This window comes from Otolemur garnettii, unplaced genomic scaffold (genome assembly GCF_000181295.1).
Source record: "Otolemur garnettii isolate 467f Iridium unplaced genomic scaffold, OtoGar3 scaffold00011, whole genome shotgun sequence".
NCBI lineage: Eukaryota > Metazoa > Chordata > Mammalia > Primates > Galagidae > Otolemur > Otolemur garnettii.
The window spans coordinates 35,369,823-35,384,929 of NW_003852406.1; the positions used below are offsets into that span (position 1 = coordinate 35,369,823).

General features: G+C 46.5%; 1 protein-coding gene across 1 annotated transcript in view; it reads left to right on the forward strand.

Moving 5' to 3' along the window:
• The window catches only part of HOMER2 (homer scaffolding protein 2), a 95,341-nt gene that overhangs the window by 42,661 nt on the left and 37,573 nt on the right, over nt 1-15,107 (forward strand). Inside the window, exon 2 of the mRNA XM_023510152.1 lies at nt 7,548-7,704. Coding sequence (XP_023365920.1) covers nt 7,548-7,704 — 157 coding nt within the window. The remainder of the gene's footprint in view (nt 1-7,547; nt 7,705-15,107) is intronic.

Genomic DNA, 15,107 nt, shown 5'->3' on the forward strand with positions numbered 1-15,107 from the left:
TGTTTGGCGGGCCCGGGCTGGATTCAAACCCACCACCTTAGGTGTATGTGGCTGGCGCCTTAGCCACTTGAGCCACAGGCATCGAGCCATCAACTTTTTTTTTGTTCTGAGACAGTTTCTCTTTGTCACCCTTGGTAGAGTACTGTGGTGTCATAGCTCACAGCAACCTCAAACTCTTGAGCTCAGGTGATTCTCTTGCCTCAGCCTCCCAAGTAGCTGGGACTACAGGCGTCCACTCATAATGTCCACTTTTTATTTTTATTTCTTTATTTTTTGAGACACAGTCTCAGTTGGTCACCCTTGGTATAGTGCTATGGCATCATAGGTCACAGCACCCTCAAACTCTTGGGCTCAAGTGATCCTCTTGCCTCAGCCTCCCAAGTAGCTGGGACTAGAGGCACCTGCTACAACGCCCGGCTATTTTTTTAGAGGTCTTGCTCTTGCTCAGGCTGGTCTTAAACCCATGAACTCAGGCAGTCCACCTGCCATGGCCTCCCAGAGTGCTGGAATTACAGGCATGAGCCACTGCGCCCAGCCCATATCCACTTTTAAAATTGATTTTCTTGAGTGTTCTAGATGTGCAACCATATTATCTGAAAATAATAATACCTGATTGGGTAGAATTTATGGGAAAGTCAAACTCCAATATGCTTTTGAATTAGACTCTTTGCATGGGAAAATGTGTGAGAAGAAACTTTTGTTCACATCTTTTTACCCTAATTTTCTGTCCTGGGCTCTGTGGAGATTTGGCCCTGCTGGCTAGCGTAGTCTGTTGACCCTCTAGGCCAGAGGCCGGGTGAGCCCATGCCTCTGGTCCCTTGGCATGCCCAGTTGAGGCCTCTGTCCTGAGAGCACAAATGAGACCTCACAAGATGGTGGGGGAGGGGGGGCATGAAGGGCTATTAGGAATTCTTCTGGCCTGCCAAGCAGGAAGGATGTTTTGGGCCCAACAATGGGCATGTGCATTGGCATGGACATTTGAAAGTACAAAGGATTCACAAGTGCTAGAAGGGAGAGCAGTGGAATAGAAGTCTGTCTGGTGAGGGTGCAGAGCCAGGTGCGGAGAGGCCTATGGCTCATTCCAGAGCACCTGGGGCTGGTGCTGGGGGAGCCTTTGAAGCTGGGTGGGCAGTGCCTGAGCTAGCTGGGCTGGAGGAAGACCTCTCTCAGTGCCCAGCTGATGATGTTTGAAGGGGTTCAAGACTCAAGACAGATTAAATAGGGCATCATATGAGAGTTTTAAAATGTCTGAATCGTTTTAATTCAAATAGAAGTAGGAAGAAAATAATCATGAGGATTTATAGGTTCATGTCAGAAAAAAGCCTGAAGCTGAGCACTGCAAGTGAGAAATTATGATAAAAGTTAAAACATGATTTCTCTCTTTTTTTTCCTACAAAAAGTAGTCATGACAATTCTTTGCAGAATCTTCTCATATTCCAAACACATATGTTGCGCAGTGTCTAATTATTTTTGGAGACAATTACCGTCAGGTTCCAAAATGTGTTCAGTGAACAGCAATTGGTGTTTATTTAGCTCTAAAGAGACTATGCAAGGAACAATAGGTTATGTTGTCTGCCTAAAGGAGAATTTTGCGGTCCAGTAACATCTGCTTTCTATTTAGAGCACTGAAGGAGGAATGGGGGGTATATTTGAAATTCACACTCTGAGCACTGAACACCAAAGAAAAGAGAATAAAATTGGATATGAAGGTAGTTTCTGTTCTCTTTTCCCTCCTGGGAAGTAAACGTAGGTTGGAAAGTTCTGATTCTCTTGAATCTTTCTATTTATACTGATTTGCACACTCAGAGGAACTGACTCCTGTGCCCTAGTTCCAACACTCTTACTTTCTCATGTGAGGCAAGATACTCTTGCAAGCTGGAGTGCTTTTCTGAATTTCGTGTTAAGGTTTGTAAAGTGCTCTTGATTTTGCTCATAAAGATTTCAAGATTTCTTGTCCAGGTTTCCTGGAATCATCCAGTGAGCCTCAGTTTTCTGTGTGGATGGTGCTTCCCACACAGCCTGTCAGAGGGTGAAGTGAGGACATACTCTCAGTGTGCTTGGTGTGTTGTGTGCTGTCTGCAGGGGACAACGTGGTATCTGTCTCTGTAACAAGCTCAGCAGCTTTAAAACAAAACATGTTCCTCTGTGTCCGGATTCCAGAGATGGCTTAGCTGGGCCCTCTGCTTCCGGGTCTCCAACAGAGCTGTTATCAGGTGGTCCCTAGGACTGGAATCTCACCTGAGGACTCCACTGTGAAAGGATCTACTTCCAGGATCACATGGTTGTTGTCAGAATTTCACTTCCCCCAGGGCTGTTGATTAAGGTCCTTGGTTTTTTCTTTTTTAACGTACTTTAAAGAGATATGGTCTCACTTTGTTGCCTGGGTATGAGGGCAGGGAGCACAATCATAGCTCACAGCAAACCTCAAACTCCTGGGCTCAAGCCATCCTCCTGCCTCGGACTCCCAAGTAGCTGGGAATATAAACATGTACCAACATACCTGGCTAATTTTTCTATTTTTTATAGAGATGGGGTCTCAGGCTGGTTGTGTTTTCATTGTACATTTTTTAGAGTAATACATAGCTAACAGGAATAAATTTTACCTAACGTGGTATATGTATACCAAGGAGCACTATACAGCCATAAAAAGATGGAGACTTTGCACCCTCTGCACTCACCCGGCTAGCTCTAGAGAACATTCTCCCAAGAAAAGTATTTCAAGAATGGAAAAGCAAGCATCCCATGCACTCAGTGTTAATCTGAAAATAGTAGATCAACAACTACAGGCCCCCGTGAGAGAAAAATATAACTAAATTCAAGAAGGGGGTAAAGGCTTGATAGGTTCTCACCTATTGGCACAACATAGGGGTATATGGCACACTTTCTGGGTGAAGAACTCAACTACAACTCAGACTTTGGACTTTACGAACTTCACCTTGCAAATGCAAATAGTGCAACCCAATTGTATATACACCCATATTAACCTGAAATTTAAAAAGCCCAGAAAACAACAAAAGGAAAAAGAAAGCTTCTGAGAAGTAGTAAGTAGCTAATTATTACAGACTTTCATGATTGTGTCTAAAAAGTGTCAGGCTGGTCTTAAACTCCTGACTTCAGATGATCCTCCTGCCTCGGCCTCCCAGAGTGCTGAGGTTACAGGTGAGAGCCTCTGCTCCTGGCTGTGGGCTAGATTCCTTCCTCGGCTCCTTGCAGTGTGGGTCTCCCCAACATGGCAACCTGCTTCACCAAAGTTAGCGAGAGAGAGTCTTCTAGGAGACAGAATTCACAGTCCTATGTAACTTAAACAAGTGACATCTTGTCACCTTTGACATATTCTGTTAAGAGCAAGTCACAGGTCCCGCCCACACTTAGAAGGAAGGGATAACATAAGGGCATGAACACTAGAAAGTGGACATTGTTGGCAGCCATATCCAAAGCTGCCTGCTACCAACAGCTGTTTTAGAAAAAGAGTATAGCATAATGGTTCGGCAGGAGGGTTGCTGTGTCGCTTAGAAATGACTTCAAATCTCAAATCTGACACTGTGTGGCCCAAGATAGGTTGCCTGGCCTCTTGGAGCTTGTTTACCACTCATGTGGCACCTTCCCCATAGAACTGTTGTGATCCTAAATGAGAAAGCGAGCCTGTCAGAATGTTAAGCACTCAGGAAATGTCAGTTACCACCTTGTCTTTTCATTCTTGCTCCTCCCCTTTTGAAAATTTTCCCATTATTTGAAATATCATTGATTTTTAAAATTTTATTAATAAAAGAACAGCGTGGACTCTCCAGTGCCCTCAGACTCAAGTTATTTATGTGGAAATCCCAATCCTGTGAGTAGTTCCTGGGCATGGAGCCACTGCCAGACTGGCCACACATATCCTTTTGGGTTTTCCTGGGGCCTCAGGAGGGCCAGAGCTCCCTGCCAGGGGGACCCGTCAGGACGGGGCAGTTGGGGCTCTCTGCAATGCCCCTCCCAGGTCTCCACAGGTCCCCACACTGGGGAAGGCTTGGCCATGGTAACCAAGAATGTGGCCAGTTGGCAGCTCTCTCAACATCCTTGCATTTCTGGTTGGGGTCTCCAAGGCAACCCACGATGACTTTGGTTTGTCCACAGAGCTGGGAGGCAGATGGAGCCCTTCTTGTCCATGTGCCCACCTTGACCTGGACCATGCCAAGCAGGTGGCCTGCCACCTTCTCTTACCTCCTGTCTCTCCACTCTGCTTTCGTTACTCTTACAGGCCTGGGGGTAAAGAGTGCTTGCAGAAGGCCACTGCTTGGCCACCTCCAGCCGCCCTGGGCTCCACCCTCCTTCCTGACCGGAGCATCTCTGCCTCCTTTCACACATCTAGATTCCCGCATCTAGAAATCCTATGCTTGGTCATGCTGTGGGCTCAGAGCTGGGGGGGGAACTTTCTGGAGTTACTCTGCCTCATTCACATCAGCTGTCTCATTCTAGAGGAGAAATGCTGGCCACAGGGGCCACTTCTATTATTTTTCTACAGAGTGTCCCCAAGATTACCATATATACATACATAGGGAAAATGGAAATTGTAGCTAAATGTATCTTTATTTATAAAATATTCATTGTAAATTTTTACAAAATATTTTTCTACACATTAATATATAAATATAAAAAATATAAAATGTAATGTGATTTTCTATTCGGTTCCAAATGTCAGTGTCTCTGTTTTTGTGCCACATACTGTTTTGATCACTCTGGCCTTGTAGTACAGCTGAAAGTCTGGTAGGGTATATGTATGCCATGGAATACTATTCAGCCACTAAAAAGGATGGAGACTTTACCTCTTTTGTATTACCTGGATGGAGGTGAAACACATTCTTCAGAGTAAAGCATCACAAGAATGGAGAAGCTGATGGAAGTGTTTTGGATTGTGGGTGAAAACCCCACACTGTACTCCAGAAGTGCATTAATGTACATAGTTACCATTCAATAAAAAAAAAAAAAAAGAATGGAGAAGCAAGAATCCAATGTACTGTATTCGAACATGAAGGCAGTAGATGAGCCTATAAAGTGGGGTAGGGGAATGAGCAAGTGGAGGGGGTTCCTGTGTATGGCACACCTCTTGGGGGCAGGACACAAGTATAAGAGGGACTTTAACTAATGCAGTCAGTGTAACCTAATTCTTTGTACCCTCAATGAATCCCAAACAATTAAAAAAATGTAATATGAATTTGTTAATTTTTCCTATGTATGGTGACCTTTGAGACCCTTAGTGACCTTTTGGGATTGACCTGTGTCAAACACCTGATACTGTCTAACTCGAGTGTCTGATGCAACCTCCATGCGGGGTAAGTGTTCCATCTACTTCCTGTCACCGAGGGCCTGGAAACACAGGTCTCAGTATGCCTAACTCTGACCCAGTCCCTCCTCCTCAGTATGGGAAATGAGAGGAGAGGTCTGCGAGCCTGGACCCTCTGGGCAGCCTGACAGTGCCTGCGAGAGCGACACACACATCTTAGCATAGTTTGATTCTTCAAAAACAGTTCTGTCGTTACTGTCCTTCCTCTTACATTTGCAAGAGATCACCATGTGAGGAAGGGTTTCCCTGGACCAAGTGACACATAATGATTACAGCTAACAGCAGCACCACATGCGACCCAGGTGCCAGACCGGCTGGTGTGGACCTGGTTACAAGGACTTGTGTTCCTGTGCACACACGCTCCTAACAGGTGGACGCTCTTGACAGCAGATGCAGGAAATTACAGTTTGAACGTTCTTTTTGTTTCTGCAGCTGTCACCCAGCTGCTGGAAGGGTGTTGAATTAGGATTGGGTAGGTGGTGAACTTGGTCACTGTTGAGGGAAGAGAGCTGTTTTAGTAATCCATGTCCCCAGTGGTACTTGTCCTGCTCTGGGGAGCTAGAAGGGAAGTTTCTGGGAGCCAGGAACGCTGGTCTCTGCCCCTTCTTCTGGAACACTGCATCGAAGTAGCATGCCCAGGAGAAGCAGCCACGAAGGCTGCTGTGTCTGCACCGCAGTTGGCGCTTGCTACCGGTGTCCAGTGTGGGGCAGTGTCCCTTGCATGTGGCACCAACAGTGAATTGCTTGTCTAGGAAAGAGTTCCTCTCCTAAGGGTTTTCTTTCCCATCGTGAATCCTCCCCAGTCAGGATGTATTCATAAACCACATCACTAAAACTATTCTAAAGACTAGAACACTTACAATTCACTTTTCCTTTTGATTTTTTGTACCCACTTGGGTATCCTATTTTTATGTCATCTCTTTTGGCATCATAAAGTTTTAAAACATTAGTTTGTTATCTTTTGATTTAATTTTATATCTCTAATAAGTACTAATTAAATCTGTAGCATTTAAAAAATAATGGAACTATTTTTATGTATTGGTGGCTTTTATATTTTTCATCTGGTTTCAGACACTTAAAGGATTTTTGAGCCAGTTTGCCTAAAAACCATTTCTTCAAAAATAAATTTTTTTGTAATGAGTCTGTTTTATTTTTTGTAACTTTGTGAAGTAAATATATTAAAATGTTTAAATATATTAAAATTTTTATTCATCTGCTTAATTTCTAATTGCATATTGGCAAGATCTAGTTAATTCCCAACTCAGCAGAAGGAAGCACAGACAATGTGCTAATTTGATCAGTGATAACTGAAAGATCTTACAGGCACGTGGAATAAAAAAAAATAGTTCAGATGCAAGAAGAGCAGAAGAGTGTTTTCTACATAAAATTCAAAAGGTTTATGAGTTGGAAACAAAATTTCAAAGTTCAGTCAAGTTGTTAAATAATTTAAAAAGTAGACTAAAGGGGACCCACAAAGATATAAAATAATTCCATCATTTATAAAATGCTGCAAATTCAAGAAGCACATGATACAGGTGTCCCAAAAAGTCACCTCTGAAGTCACCATACACAGGAAAAATGGTAAAATGTAGCTGTCTGTACTTTTATTTACAAAATATTCTTTACAAAATTTTACAAAATGTTTACAAAGTTTTCTATGTGTTGGTCACCTCTTTATAAATTTTGTAATGAATATTTTGTAAATAAAGGTGCATAATTTAGCTACAACTAACCATTTTCCCTACATATGGTGATTTCAGGGACACCTTTTGGGATATCCTGTAGAATTATAATATTAACTTGCAAATGGATTGCAAAATCCTAAAATTGTTGCAGAATTGTTTGCAAAATAAAGTTTTTGCAAAATCCTAGAAATGAATTGGTTCTAAAATTCTAAACAAGCCACCAGGATGTCAGAAAAGGAATGGGACACTTGAGAGGATGTGCAGATACTCAGCAGAGAGTCATCTTTTCAGCAAATTGCTCATTAGGCCAGTTGCCCTGCAGCCTCAGGGTAATAACAGCTCAGTAGAGTACAGTTATGGAAACTACTCACTGGTGTCTCTCTTCTCTCGCTTCCCTTTTCTTATTTTAATTGTCCTCATGCATATGTATCTTTCCCTATAAGCTCTTTAAAATCTTTTGGGGCAGTAGGTGGCCTAGAAATCATAAATTACACATTAAGTCATGTTCTGCCAACTCATACGCCCCCGCCCTCCTGTTGCAGAGAACAGCCCATCTTCACCACCCGAGCGCACGTCTTCCAGATCGACCCCAGCACCAAGAAGAACTGGGTGCCTGCCAGCAAGCAGGCCGTCACCGTCTCCTACTTCTACGATGTCACCAGGAACAGCTATCGGATCATCAGTGTGGACGGAGCCAAGGTACCCCTACTGACTATAACATTCCCACTGCTTAGTTTTCATCCAAAGCAATGTACCCCAAATCCTGATTTCTTAACACAGAAGTTATTATAATTATATATCTTGCTCTTGGCAAATGGGAGGAGAAATTTCCCTGTTACCACACTCTCTTTGCAACTAACATTTTAATGCCTGTGTAATAATCCCACCAAAGGCCTGTAGTGCTCTTAGTTTTCCCTTTCCGGTGGGATCTTTAAGTGGCTTCCAGTGTTTCACCATTATAGATAACATGCATCTTCAGGTAAAAAGGATCGAAAATGGGAGGAGAAATTTCCCTGTTACCACACTCTCTTTGCAACTAACATTTTAATGCCTGTGTAATAATCCCACCAAAGGCCTGTAGTGCTCTTAGTTTTCCCTTTCCGGTGGGATCTTTAAGTGGCTTCCAGTGTTTCACCATTATAGATAACATGCATCTTCAGGTACTAAGTCTCCTCGATTGTTCCTCACATACCTTTCTGTTGAATGTTTCCGAGAAGTAACACTGTAGGTCGAGATATTAACACTTTATGGCTCTTGGTGCCAAATTGCTTTCCAAAAGGATTTTTCTTCCAACATGTATGAGAATGCCAATTATTGCACCCTTGCCAGCATTAGGTATTCTATCTAATCTAGTTTTGGTGTTATTCGGCACAGGAGTTGAATTTTATTAGACAGTTTTAGAATGTTTCTTGAGATATTTTTTCCTCACACTTTCATTACTCTGCTGCCTCCCCCAGCAGAGTGTCTTTGCCACAGTCTCATGGCAGCAGAATGAAGCCCTGACACCAGTAGGGCTTCTTTTTTTTAAAGCTCTGCTGATTTATAGTCTCTCTCTCTCTTTAGTCTGTGTCCATCCTGCTGGACATTTTGTCTGTGGGTGATCTGCTGTCCCCTGCAATGTGATGTATCTGAAGTAAGGGCCCCTGTTTACCCTCTATTCTTATTTCCCAATCATTTGGGCTACAAAACAAATGGAGGGACAGACTTCCTTTCTAAGTCTGTCAAATGGATCTGCCTTTGAAATGTTTCCATTTACACTTTGTTTTCTTTTAAGACCGTGCTCTTGTTTCAGCACGCTCTTGCTTGGATGTTTGCAATAGCTTCCTCATCTCCCACCTGCAGTCCAGGCTGACTTCTGCCTCTAGGTCAGCTACCCAAGCAGTGAGGGGAGGCAGTGGCCAGTGCAGTGGGACCTGGGCAAAGGCAAAAGGCAGGGGGATGGTTCCTCGGGAAGATCCCCCGGGAGGGCATGAGAACCTGTTGGGGCCACCTGATACCTCAATATGGCCATTCGGCCGTGTTCCCTAAGTGCCTCCTCTGTGCCCTCTGTACCATGGGCACTGCAGGTAAAGGTGGCTTGGCCCCACTATCATCTTTCTCTTCTTGCCAGCTGCCACAACCCCTCTTCCCCCTGAGGAAGAGGGGCCACAACCCTTACTTGACAGCAGAGTTTGAAGGATAGACAGTGACCTGGCAGAGTTCACACTGCTGGGAGGCTTGCTGGCTGTGCCCAGCTCATGCCCAGCTCCACAGTGGCTAGTCCACAGCTTGTCAGGTCGGCAAGGAGTATTTCCTGATACATGCCTGCAGGTCATGCTGTCCCCTCACTCCAGGTAGCAAGCCAGCCTGGTGGATGGGTCTACAGAGTCACGGACCGGTCTTCTAAGCAGCGGGATGATAGTGCACCCTGGGGTTTGGTGAACAGTGAGGCATAACTTGCGGCACATGGCAGGCTAGCACCTCGCATCTGATGCATGAATGTCGGAAAGTTGCCTTCGTTTTTCTCCCTCCTGGGAGACACAGTGATGCTGCAGTGGTGATTGCCGCCGCCTCTGTGCCTCTGCACTGGCATTGCCCAGACTCTTTCCAGGATGTTCTGATAGGGCTAGGGAATCAAGCTGACCTGCTTCCTTTCATCTATAGATTCTGTCAGTTCATCTCTCATCCTCAGATGGGTTTGGACTTTTGTCACTTGAGTTATCCCAGGATATATCAAGCTTAAATATAGATAAAACGACTTTTCTTAGAGCAAGTGCTTTAGTTCTATTAGGTAGGTTTTTAGCAATTTGTCAAAGTGTCAACCACTGTATGGCTCTAGCTCTGCAGTTCTGAAGGCTGTGACAGTGTGGTAGAGTCTGAGCCAAATGAGACAGCTGTGAGAAACCAGGTGGGTGTGGGAGGGTGGCCAGACCCCTGGCTGCAGAGCACAGCTAATTCAGGCTCAGCGTGGGAGATCCGTCAAGTTAAATAGTCGTTTAAAAGGTGGGAACTAAAAACCTGGGCCATGGGGCACTGCTGGAATTCAGAGATCCAGCCAGGGGATCTTGGGCCACCGTTTCATGGTGCCTAGCCACCTGGTGTTCCCACTGCCCATCCAGAGTCTCTGCTTTTTGCTGCCGTGGCACCAGAGAACTGTGACTGAGCCTCATTCTGCCAAAGGGAGCAGAAGGCCCCAGAGAGTGGGGCGGTAGAGACAGGCCATAGTCCTTTAATTATAGTCACTGGCATTCAGGAATTGGGGAATGGGGGGGAAGTCTTCTGCCTGAAGAAATGGAACACAGCACACTGGAAGGTGACCCCAGTGCTGTATCAGCCCTGCCGGGCCATCTCTGGACCTGGTGAGTGTGTGATACCAGCAGCCTAGGTCTGGATCTGATCCTGGGCCTCCTGCTGCTGCTCCACCAGTCTGATGGGCATGGAGAGAGGTCTCCAGAGTGGTGGTTGCCACTGCCTGGCTCTCTGAAGCTTGCCCCCTCTGCCCATTGCTGAGGTCCTCGGCTCCCTGACCACAGCATCCACTCTGCCTGCCTTCCGAGTGGGAAGGGAATGGGGTGCAGTGCACTGAGTGGGCACACTGCAGGGGTCCTCAGCTCTGACCGCAGCATCCACTCTGCCTGAGTACTTGGCCTGCCTTCCGAGTGGGAAGAGAATGGGGTGCAATGTGCTGATGGGAATGGGGTGCAGTACGCTGAGCGGGCTGCTACCAGTGTTTAGATGCCAGTGTCTCCTGTGAGGGCTCTTGTCTTCTGCCCTGCCGTGCTCTCTCTGTCCCTGCCATCTCTGTCCAGTCAGCTTGGTTCTGCTGATCTGATTCCTGAGCATCCGCTCTGGGTCCATGTGTACCAGTCACCTCATCCTGCAGCCCTGCTCCCTGTCCACCTGCATATCCTGTGTCTCACGTGGGCTGCCTACTCAGGCCTGGGTGCACCTGAGCTGGGAGAGGACAGATACTTCCTGGCTCCCTATTATTGTGCCCCCACACTTCAAGCCTTTGTTCCCAAATGTTGACCCGAATTGAGATGAGGTGATGAGGCATCTTTAGCCTCTAGGTTGTGTTTCAGCCCACGGGCTGTCCCTTTGACCGTGGGCAGGTGTATAGCTCATGTCCTGCCTCTCTCTGTTGGCCTGGCCACATCAAGTCTGTGAACATGAGCTTCCACTTGTCACTTCAGAGCCGTCTGTGCCCCAAGGTGGGAGGCTGTTGTAGCAGTAGCCTGGCCTGTGCCTCCTCAGTGGAGCAGATGCTCTGCATAGTAAGTGGCTGGTGTGGAGTGGCTGGGGAGGTTGATTCAAGCAAAGGGCACACTAGAGTCAGCCACTGTGCCAGCCGTGGGCAGCCCAGGGAGCACACACTGCCAGGGAGGGCAGGGCTGCAGCAGGCGATGTTAGCTGTCATCCCACACCAGCCACAGCTGGCACCTTTCTTTGTCCAAGCAGCTGTCACACTGCATGGGGAGGCTGCATGGATGAGCTCTCCCTCCCCTGAGAGCAGCTGGTCATCAGAAAGATCTGCACTTAGATCAGCTCTTTATTCTTCCTGAAACCCTAGGCTTTCCCTCCCAGGTGTCAGTTCTAGCTGCTACCTAAAGATCTGGATGTCTGGCAAGACTGATGCATGTTGCTTCAAACTCAGGGAGATTATGCAGACCCATGTCTGGGGAGCTGTTAGGAGACTGAGCTCTTTCAGGGTGGGGCTCACACATCTGAGGTGGTTTGTCTTTGTGGTCCCAGCACCAAGCCATGGTGGGCATTGGCACAGGAGTGGGTGGGGTCAGGGTGGCGAGGTTGGGCCTGGTTGCATCCTCTCCAGACTTGCAGGTGTGTTGTGTCCACAGAAGGACATAGGGCGGGAGCAGATCACCACCAAGGGGAAACCAAGGGCAAGACCTTAGAATGGACCCAGGGTTGACCTTGTTCATGGGCAGTAGACAGACAAGAGCCACATGAAGGCATCTCTCGTCCCAGCTTCTCAGCTCTGCTATGAACCACCCCAGGCCATAAATCATGACCCACAGCCTCATGATTTATGGTGACTTTTGGGCGAGAATGGTCAGCTCCATTATAAAGAAACTCTGTTTCCATTTGTTAATTGAGCCATCACAGCGTTTGATTTCACTGTGCAGTTGGCACCCGCTCCCGGCAGAGTTAATCACTGCCGTCCTCATGAGAAACTGTGCCCGTGGACACGGTGTGCCTGGAGCAGGTGCTTCTCCCAGGTGCTCTGGATGACTCTCCTGCCCTTGGTTCTCAGTTATTTATAGCATCACAGGAATCTGTGTTGGAGGAGACCTTAGAGGGCGTCCATTTTACAAATATTTAGCAGTGCCTGCTGGGGTGTGGGCACCGCCAAATCATGGCTCAGAGGATGTGTCCAGATCCCTGTCTTGTTTGGTGTTTTATTCTGGGGATATAAAATTGCTTTTAAGAAAACACTCAGGTCCCTCTTTTACCTCTTTTGAATGAATACAGAGCATTTCTGTTCCAGGAGCAAGCATGCAGAGGCTCCCTTGCACACAGTAGGTTTTCAATGAATGTTAGTAGTTTTTCTTCCCTGTCTCTGTGTTTTTTTTTTGAGACAGAGCCTCAAGCTGTCCCCCTGGGTAGAGTGCCGTGGCATTACAGCTCACAGCAACCTCCAACTCCTGGGCTCCAGCGAGTCTCCTGCCTCCGCCTCCCAAGTAGCTGGGACCACAGGCGCCCGCCACAACGCCCGGCTATTTTTTGGTTGCAGCCGTCATTGTTGTTTGGCGGGTCCGGGCTGGGGATTTGAACCCGCCACCTTAGGTATACGTGGCTGGCGCCTTAGCCGGTTGAGCTATAGGCGCCGAGCCCGTTTTTTTTTTTTTTTTAAAGTATGTGTTTAATAACTACGCTGGAAGCAAACAACATGTCCTTTAATTTCTGTAACTCGGTCCCAGCCTCTTGTGAAAGACCCTGAAGTTCTTCTGACGTACCTCTCCCTGGATTTTGGGAAGACTTTCCATGAGGACTCCAGAGGGCCTATCTCCCTCCATTCTGTGAGCAGCTGCCTCGAGTCCAGAGCAGTAAGAGTAGAGGCAGGAAAGGGTTAGCTATTTGCTTTTTCCAAGGAGCTCCTGATGATGTTTGGTTTGTGCACTTTATGAAAATGTGACCCCAGTGATCTGCAGGAGCTGGTCTACTAAGGCACCTTCTCCCTGTGAAGTTTCAGAGATGACTTATGACGGCAGAAGGTGCATGCCGGAGGTGGGAGCCCACACCAGAGCTTACTCTTGGGATTCTTCAATTTCTCCTCCCAGACTTATCCTTCCCACTCCTGGGTGGGGTACAGCGTTTGTTCTGATGAAACTCTCCGCTGCACTGAGCACTCTCCTGAGCCCTCATTCTCCACCCACATCTTGCTCCCAGCTCCAAGGCTGCATTCTCCTTGATTCCCTCTCTCTCTCTGTCATGGCCACCTCTGCACTCTTTCACCTGTTCTTCCATGGTTATTGCTAAAACTCAGCCCTCTGCCCCAGGCCACTCCTCTCCCTCTCCTTGCCCCTGCTAGGTGACACCCTTCACTCCTGTGACTCCTCCATTGCTCACTCAAGTTTGCTTGAGCCTTGCCCCTCCTCTGAGGCCAGAACATGCACGTCTAGCTGCTGCTTGTCCCTAACGCAGTGTTCCATGGGCAGGAAGGGCCTGTTCACAAGCACCTGCACACCCTGAAGATGAGTCTGCGTGACCATTTTGTCATGGGTTTGTGTTCCTGATTTTTAGCTCCTTTTATATACTATTTAATGTCTAACAATAAAGCCAGTTAGTTCTCATGTGCCCCATGCAGTTGAAGAAGTACGCCTTCTGTTATACTGTAGTTGCATGTTGGGTCTTTTCCCATCCACACTGCAAGAGATCACCAATCTCTGGAAATTGATGTTACACATTCCCTAGCTTTTCTTTATAGCTTTGCCACATGTGTTTATATCCCTAAACCAGAGGTTGGCAAACTTTCTCTAAGGACCAGAGAGTAATTTTAAAACACCAGCAAAGAAACTACAGGTCACAGAGTCTCTCTTGCAGCTGTTTGACTCTCGGTAGCAAGAAGACAGCCATAGATTAATAAGTAAATGAATGAACATGACTGTATTCCAATAAAATTGTATTTATAGGCTCAGCGCCTGTGGCTCAAGTGGCTAAGGCGCCAGCCACATACACCTAAGGTGGTGGGTTTGGATCCAGCCTGGGCCCGCCAAAACAATGACTGCTGCAACCAAAAAAATAGCCAGGCGTTGTGGAGGGCACCTGTGGTCCCAGCTACTTGGGAGGCTGAGGCAGAAGACTTGCTTGAGCCCAGGAGTTGAAGGTTGCTGTGAGCTGTGATGCTACAGCACTCTACCCAGGGGGATAGCTTGAGGCTCTGTCTCAAAAAATAAAAAATTGCATTTATAAAAACAGGCCATAAAGGCTATAGTTTGCTGACTCCTGCCCACAAATAATGTTTTTCAGTTTTGCCTGATGTTGATCTTTTTTAAATAGAATCATACTAGAGACTCATACCAGATGTGTTTTTTGTGACTTCCTTTTTGTTTTTTTCATAAATTTTCATCCATGTTGATTAATTTGCTTGGTTGATAGTCCTGCTTGTTTAGTTTCTCACTTTATGGAAATACCACAGTTCATCTGTCCATTCTGCTGGTGGTAGACTCTTTTTGCAACCACTTTTCGCAAACACTGCTGCTGTGAACATTCATGTACATATCTCCATATGTCTATGCAAAGGTTTCTTTCAGGTATATGCTGAGGGTTGGAACTGTTGTGTGGTAAGAATGTGTATTTTCAACTTTACTACAGTAATGCATAGTTTTTCAACGTGATTTCAAAACTAAGGGTTGTCATTGCCCTCTGTCCTCATGCACACTCTTGGTATCTTCAGATGTATTCTGAATTTGATGAGCATATAACAGTAGTGGTGATGGTGGTGGTGATGGTGGTGATGGTAGTGGTTGTGGCAGTGGTATGATGGTAGTGGTGGTGGTGGTGGTGGTGGTCATGAGGGTGGTGGTGATGGTAGTGGTGGTGGTGGTGGTGGTGGTGATGGTAGTGGTGGTGGTGGTGGTATGATGATGGTAATGGTAGTGGTG